General features: G+C 37.3%; 1 protein-coding gene across 1 annotated transcript in view; it reads right to left on the bottom strand.

The window, feature by feature from the left end:
* Nucleotides 1-677: 677 nt before the first annotated feature.
* The window catches only part of LOC123506597 (protein PTCD3 homolog, mitochondrial-like), a 90890-nt gene continuing 82801 nt past the window's right edge, over nt 678-8766 (bottom strand). The window contains exons 17-18 of the mRNA XM_045258840.1: nt 7570-7761; nt 678-1774 (exon numbers count right to left, since the gene is read on the bottom strand). Of these exons, the coding sequence (XP_045114775.1) occupies nt 1598-1774; nt 7570-7761 (369 nt within the window). The 3' untranslated portion in view covers nt 678-1597. The remainder of the gene's footprint in view (nt 1775-7569; nt 7762-8766) is intronic.

Raw genomic sequence — 8766 nt, 5'->3', positions numbered from 1 at the left:
CAAAAACACTACATGTTTTTACCTCCCTGAACTGAAAATGTCCCCGGAATTTGTCTCAGAAATCTGGTCACCCTAGTGTGGAGTGTTCTTAGAGCTGGAACAAAATGCCGGTTTATACATGTGCTGTAGCTGACTGCAATTCTACATCAAAAAAGAAAAACCAAGGCGTGAAAGGATGGACTGTGTTTCCCAGGAAGAAAGACGCGGCTCGAAGAAGATTATGGGAGACACGATGTAAACGAGGCCCGACGTGGAGAGCTACCAAGGACCATGCTATCTGCTCAAAGCACTTCATAGATTGGTGCAAAGGACCGTCAGCATCGCATCCAGACCCTGAACTGTTTGCCCATAACCGGTGGGGAGCAGGTAGAAACCTGCTTGATGTTGTTTACATATGAAACAGACAATCTTTCACTGAAGTCATACAAGGATTTTGCATCAAAACATCGTGTTTATTTGATATTCGTCACATTTTCTGGATTTGATTGCTAATTAATTAACTTGAACCAATGAAATGTGCTTGCTTACTGAAAATAATGTAATTCACTCAAGGTGATGAAGTGTCCCAAAACTTTTGGCTCGTTTTACCATATTACGTTCTCTGTGCTTGGTGAAGCTGATTAGAGATGTTCCTAATAATTTATTACTTAGTTTGATAGCACATATATGACGTAAAAATTTTTTTCCAGCATACCGAGTTGAATGTGCTAAATTAAGTTATCTGGCGAATCTGGCAGCTTTTCAGCACTTTCCGACGTCGGGAATTAGCCATACATCACATGAACCAAAACAAAACACAGGATTGACGATCTTAATCTTGACAAGGGCAAGACTCACTGTTTTCTTTACAGTGTGATGCTGTTACTCCTTAAGGTAAAACACACTTTCACACTATTAAAATTGCACCTATCTTTTAACATTCTTACCTTGCATATATGTAAAAAAACAGTTATAAAAAAAGGAAAAATCACGACTATTAAGCCTGTAGTCTCTCACAGTGCCATATGCCACGTACATTTTTACATCCCACAACAAGACTGCTATGTGGGCTACTAGCAAATATTAAAGTTCTTAACTCTTTCACTACTGGGATGCATTTTTACCATGAGTTTTGGGTGTGATTAGAGAATTTTATCTTCATTAGGAAGGGTCTATGGAGGTCAGAAGATCAATGGCCAGAGTTTTCACTATTTTAATCCTCACATACGTTTCTGAAGCTGTATAAAATGGCCAAATAGTACGCAGAATAAATATAAAGACTTGTCATGGTACTGAGGGGGTTAAATGCAAAATACTAGGATCTAATAAAGATCCAATTGCATGTGAGTCCTAAAATGTAATGTGAAATCCTTCAATTCATACTAAAAGCTTAAATCTGCTCATTCAACTTTTTATGCATTTCAGTGTCTGCCAAAACTGGATGCGTCTTGTGACCCGTCAAATACAGTAAAAATAAACAAATAATACAAAAAAATCTTATACATGACAATTTGAAACATTCTCTCTCTCTCTCTCTCTCTCTCTCAACAAACAACACAAACAAATCTTACTTCAACAATCTGAACCTCACACATACTTTTCCTCTCTTTATCTCTCTCTAGGTGGCCGGGGCTGAGGACGTGGCAGGGGTGTCGTGGGGCAAGTACACATCCCTGCCCAGAGCTGAGGCGAGGCTGGCCAGGTGGTGGTGGGACAGGGCCAGGCTGGAGTGGACCTGTTGTGCCATCTGTCCTGTCTCCTGGTGCCCAGCATCCTGCGCATACAACACCACGGCCTGCACAGACACACAAAACACACACACACACACACACACACAAAGAAGAAAATACAGTCAAAATACATTGAAAGGTTACAATAATGTGATGATAGAAAATGTAGATAATGTACTGATACTTATAAAAAGCACAAACATACATACATACACACACAGGTTAAGATAATATAAACTGATAGAGAACATAGATAAGATACATATTATATAAATACAGTAATCGCCTGCGTATCCGGATTATAGCAGCCAAGGCCCTGGCGGATACGCGAAATATCCCGATACGCGGAATTTTCTCTCCCAACCCCTTATAAATTGAGAAAAAACATGTACATAACCCAAATGGGTAAGAAAACAATGAATGAAAGCACATTAAATGATTGTGTATATACAATAATGACTTCCTGGAGCATGATAGAATGATAACATATAAGATGCCTGCTTCTCTAGAAAATGTGAGGGTTGGGAAGGTGCCATCAGCAGTGTCATGGCAATCTGCTGTTTCACTGCTGAATTGGACACTATCTGAGTCATTATTAGTGTGTTGAAGTGAGATAATGATAGTGAAGTATCTATTGTTTGTCTGGCACAGCTTTCTACTTCTGTCTCAACTAATTTTTTGTAATAGTGTTATTGTGAGAGCTGTGTCATGTAAAGTTGTGCTGATGAAGGCAGTAAGAAAAAAAAAAAAAGTGTTTGAAAAGATCGTAACAGTCCTATGATATAGAGAAGATATATATATATATATATATATATATATATATATATATATATATATATATATATATATATATATATATATATATATATACACACACACACACACACACACACACACACACACACACACACAAGAATGAAAGCTGATGATGACAATGTTGGTGAGGGAGGAGGAGAATTTGAAGGCTTTGATACGGCGCAAACTTCACTATTTGATAGAGTCTTAACTATCGAACGTAAATTAGATAAATTGATAAAGGAGAGTATGGGAATGAAAGAGAATGAAGAACAGGATAAAGAGCTCCAGAAATTGAAAGAAAGGATAAAAAGAGTGGAAGAAAACGAAACTAGGCTAAGAACCGAAAATGAAGAATTAAAAGTCCAAATAGCGAACTATAAGAAATTGATGGAAGAAGGACTCGGTAAAGCCGAGAAAGAAAAGAAAAGCTAAAAGATCTAGTTAACAAAGAAGAAGAAAGAGTACAAGACGTGATTAAAAAGAAGTACAAGCATGGAGAATCCAAGATAAGAAAGACAAGGAATCATTTCAAGAAGTATTTCAAGAACAGTTAAAAGAAAGAGATGAAAATATGACAAGCAAAATGATAGGAGTCCTCAAGAAAAAGAAAATTTAGTAAGAGAAATTGCAGAAAAAAGAAGAGTGTAATTATTTTTGGACTGAAAGAAAAAATGTTAAATATAGACCAAGAAGGGAAAAAGACGAAATGAAATCAGTAAAAGACCTACTAAAACATCTGAATGACGAGGATAGACAGAACTTAGAAGAGGAAGTAGAAGAAATCCATAGAATGGGACCATATCAAGAAGGAACAGTGAGACCAATTAAGATATTACTAAAATCACAAGCAGCAGCAGAAGAAGTACTATATAGAAAAACGAAACTCAGAGAAACAGAAGGTTGCAAAGATATATATATAAAGAAAAATAGAAACGAGGAGGAAAGGAAGAGACACAATGAACTGGTGGCAGAAGCAAGAGAAAATAATAATGAAAGGTCAGAGGAGGAGAAGAAGGCATTTTTTTGGAGAATTATAGGAGACAGGATAAGGAAATGGTATATAAAAGAGAAAGAAGAGAAAAAATGGAGCAAGTTTAACTAAAAATGATAAGAACAAGAGATTAAAAATGATGTATACAAACATAGATGGGATTTTATCTAGTAAATTAGAATTAAGAGATTACATAAAGAAAGAAGAACCAGATATTGTATGCCTGGTGGAAACAAAGTTAAATGAGGCAATAAAAATAGACATAGATAAAAGGTATAATATATGGAGGAGAGACAGAGTGGGTAAAGGAGGAGGAGGAGTCATGATGTTAAGGAAGGAGATAGTGGTAAATCAAGTGGAGTTTGGGGAAGGAAAATCAGAAATACTGTATGTTAAGATGCATATTAACAAAAAGGAGTTAACAATCATTGGAACATATGTGCCACCAAAAACAAACTCATGGACTAACCAAGAATATAGAGACATGATAGATGACACAATAAGGAGTCTTACAAGAATCATTAAGGAAAGGAGAAAAGTGATATTGGTAGGAGATTTCAACTGTAAGGAGGTAGACTGGGAAAATTATGAAAGTGGTATGGGGGAAGATGCCTGGGAGATAGATTCCTGAATCTAATGATAGATAATTTGATGGTCCAAAGAGTAAAGAAAAACACAAGATTCAGAGGAAACGATGAGCCGGCAAGATTAGACCTAGTTTTTACAAGGGATATACCAATTAACGATGATATAAGATACAAGTGCCCATTGGGAAAGAGTGACCATGTAATACTAGAAATGGATATAGAAGAAGGAAAGGAAGATAGAGATAAATCATACAAAGGAGACCGATTAAATTACAGAAAGGCTGATATTGAGAATCTCAAGAACTATTTTAAAAACGTAAACTGGGAGGAGATGGAAAACTCATTAACGGTTCAAGAGAAATATAACTTATTTTTGGAAATATACAAAACTGGGGTCAGGAATATGTCCCAAAATATAGACCTAAAGAAGAAGGAAAGAAAGATTGGTTTAATGCAAGATGTGCTAGGGCAAAGGAGAAACGAGATGGAGCATGGAAAAGGTGGAGAAGAAACAGAAATCCAGAAAATAAGGAAAACTTCAAAACAGCAAGAAATGAATATGCTAAGGTGAGAAAGGAAGAAGAAAAGAACTATGAAAAGGACATTGTCGAAAAATGTAAGGAACAACCAAAATTGTTCTATAGATTCATAAATGGAAAAATAAGACAAAAAGAAACAATAGAAAGGTTAAAAGGAGAGAACGGAATGGTGGAAGACCCAAAAGTATGGCAGAACTGTTAAATAATAAATTTCAGGAGGTCTTTACTAAGGAATCCAAATTTGAAAGACCACAGGGTAATAGAGAGACTGTCTATATGAAAGAGATTAAAGTAACCAAGCTTGAAATAAAAAGTTGATGAAGGAACTTGATGAGGAAAAGGCAATGGGACCGGATGAAGTCTCAGGCAGAATACTGAAAGAATGTAGGGAAGAACTAGCAAGTCCAATATACAACATCATAAAATGCTCAATAGAAAATGGAACAGTACCAGTAGAATGGAAAAGAGCTGAGGTGGTTCCCATATATAAGAGCGGAAGGAAGGAAGAACCTTTAAATTACAGACTGGTATCACTAACTAGTGTAATATGCAAGATGTGTGAAAGAGTAATAAAGAAGCAATGGATTGAGTTTCTTGAAGACAACAAAATATTATCAAATAGCCAATTTGGTTTTAGAAAAGGTCGGTCATGTGTAACAAATTTATTGAGTTTCTATTCTAGAATAGTTGATAGAGTACAAGAGAGAGGGATGGGTTGACTGTATTTATTTAGATTTAAAAAAGGCGTTTGATAAAGTGCCACATGAAAGATTACTATGGAAGTTAGAGGAGAAGGGTGGCTTAAAAGGAAGCACATTGAGATGGATGAAGAATTACTTAAGGGTGAGAGAAATAAGGACGATAGTTAAAGATATGAAGTCCAAGTGGAGAACAGTAGACAGCGGAGTGCCACAGGGGTCAGTATTGGCACCAATACTTTTCCTCATATATATAAATGACATGCCAGACGGAGTGAACAGCTACATAAATCTGTTTGCAGATGATGCGAAACTGTGCAGAGTCATTAAACAAAAAGAGGATTGTGAAATACTGCAAGAAGACTTAAACAAGATCTGGAAATGGAGCAAAAAATGGGAGATGGAATTCAATGTGCACAAAAGCCATGTCATGGAAATGGGAAAAAGTGAAAGACGACCAGTGGGAATCTATAAGATGGGAGATGGAGTAGAACTAGAAAAAGTAAAAAAGGAAAAGGACTTGGGAGTGACAATGGAAGAAAATAATCAACCAGTAAGCCATATTGATAAAATTTTCAGAGAAACATATAATTTGCTAAGGAATATTGGAATAGCATTTCACTACATGGACAAAGAAATGATGAAGAAATTGATAAGTACTATAATAAGACCCAGATTGGAATATGCAGGAGTTGTGTGGACTCCTCATAAAAGAAACACATAAGAAAATTAGAGACTACAAAAATGGCTACAAGAATGGTTCCAGAATTTGAAGGGATGACATATGAGGAGAGACTAAAGGCAATGGATCTACCAACCTTGGAGCAGAGAGAGAGAGAGACCTGATACAAGTTTATAAATTGATCAACGGAATGGACCAAGTGGATAATGAGAAACTGATCCTGAGAGAAGAATATGACATTAGAAGCACAAGATCGCATAGTAAAAAACTGAGGAAGGGAAGATGTCTGAGAGATGTTAAAAATATAGTTTCCCGCAAAGATGTATTGAGACTTGGAACAGTTTGAATGAGGAAGTGGTGTCTGCAACGAGTGTACATAGTTTTAAAGAAAAATTGGATAAGTGTAGATATGGAGACGGGACCACACGAGCATAAAGCCCAGGCCCTGTAAAACTACAACTAGGTAAATACAACTAGGTAAATACACACACACACACACACACACACACACACAAATATATTTACATCTACTTATGAAGATGCTATTAAGTTGAGATTATAGCATTATTCCAATTAGCAAGAAAATAAATTTTATTACAAAAGTTTTGGTTAGAAACCATAGATCTTAATTTGGCTGAAAATTGAGAGAGAGAGAGAGAGAGAGAGAGAGAGAGAGAGAGAGAGAGAGAGAGAGAGAGAGAGAGAGAAAAAACGGAAATCGTTGAAGATGACGGAAAGTGTTATTGTGACGCCGCCTTAAGTGCTGTGCTGCCTAGCGGGATTGAGGGATCGCTAGCGCGGTAGGTTGGAATATGCTTGGGGGCAGCTCCGGATAGTAACGAATTCCGGATAGTGGCGAACCGGATACGTGGGCGATTACTGTACTTATATATAGCACAAATTACCGTCAGGCTAGGTTAGATATGTACTAATAATAATAATAATAACAATAATAATAATAACGGTTTTGTTTTTACTGTCACTTGTTGGGCATTAGGGAGGTGGTGAGCGTGGGATAGGGCAGACGTCCACGCATAGGTTCGAATCCCACCATGTATTGCCTTGATACTTTGCCGTTTGTGGAGAGGTTTAAAGTTAGTGACATGTCACCATGATACCCAGGTTCTAGGTGGTTACACCAAAGATGCACTGGGGGTGGTGATATGGGCCCTAATATGCCCACCACTATAAGTAAAATTGCCTGCGCCACTAATGGCAGAAGCTGAACAGCGCTTCCCACATGTACTACTTCAAGTATGCCTACAGATGCTATAGGCCATAAATATGAAGAAGAAAAAAAAAAAAAATAAATAAATAAATAACCTTAACCAACCCTAACCTGGGCCAGAATAAATCATCCATTAACGGTAACCTGGGCCAGAATAAATCATTATATAATAGGGGAACCGGACTAATATCAAAACTAATTTCTTGATAATTTTTATTACTTATAAATAAAGCAGAAATAAATAATAAGATAAATAAATGATTAAAAGATTAAATAAACACAGACAGACCGACAGACAGACACACACACACACACACACACAGACACAGACACTCACCACAGCAGTATCAGCATCCTTCCTGTGCAGCGCGGCAGAGAGCAGTGCTGTGAGGGATTGTGCTGGCAGAACCCCCAACACAGCCTGGGGCGCTGCGGTGGCTTCGCGCAGCACCTCCAGGGCCGTCTGGTACTCACCACACCGCACTACCACCTCCACCACACACCCAAGCATGGTCCCAGTCCAGGTCACCTAGTATGGGGTTAGGTTAGGTTTTCTCAGTGAAGAGGAAAGAGGCAACAGGAAATAGAAAACAGCTTCATTTTTTCCTTTCTTTTCCTCGTCATTTCTCTCAGTGAAGAAATAGGAAAGAGGCAACACAAAATAGACTAAATTAACCTTTTTTTCTATTTTTTTTTTCCTCTTCTCACCAAGCAAACCTTTTCCCTCTCTTTTGACACTAAGCTAACTTATTTCCTCATTTTATAGACTAAACTAACTTTTTTTTTATTATTTTTTTCCTTCTCACCAGGCAAACACTTTTTCCCTCTTTTGACACTAAGCTAACCTATTTACTCATTTTATAAATTAAACTAACCTTTTTTTTTATTATTTTTCCCTCTTCTCACTAAGCAAACCTTTTTTTCCCTTTCTTTTGACTCTAAACTAACGCATTTCATTTTCCTCTTTCAGCAAGGAAGGAAGAAGAAGCAACAAGATCAACACCTGTAACAACGCTAACCAAACTCTGCCAATCCCAGCCTACACCCACACACAATACTACATACCCAAAACACACCACTACATGCTCCACACATACACACACACACACACACACACAAGGAAGTTGGAGAGACTACAAAAAATGGCTATAAGAATGGTTCCAGAATTTGAAGGGATGACATGAGGAGAGACTAAAGGCTATGGATCTACCAACCCTGGAACAGAGAAAGGAGAGAGGGGATCTGATACAAGTTTATAAATTGATCAACGGAATGGACCAAGTGGATAATGAGAAACTGATCCTGAGAGAAGAATATGACATTCGAAGCACAAGATTGCATAGTAAAAAGCTGAGGAAGGGAAGATGTCTGAGAGATGTTAAAAAATATAGTTTCCCAAAAAAGATGTGTTAAGACGTGGAACAGTTTGAGTGAGGAAGTGGTGTCAGCAACAAGTGTGCATAGTTTTAAAGAAAAATTGGATAAGTGTAGATATGGAGACAGGGCCAAACAAACATAAAGCCCAGGCCCTGTA

This window comes from Portunus trituberculatus, chromosome 2, assembly GCF_017591435.1.
Source record: "Portunus trituberculatus isolate SZX2019 chromosome 2, ASM1759143v1, whole genome shotgun sequence".
NCBI lineage: Eukaryota > Metazoa > Arthropoda > Malacostraca > Decapoda > Portunidae > Portunus > Portunus trituberculatus.
This window is presented reverse-complemented; position numbering and strand designations above follow the sequence as displayed.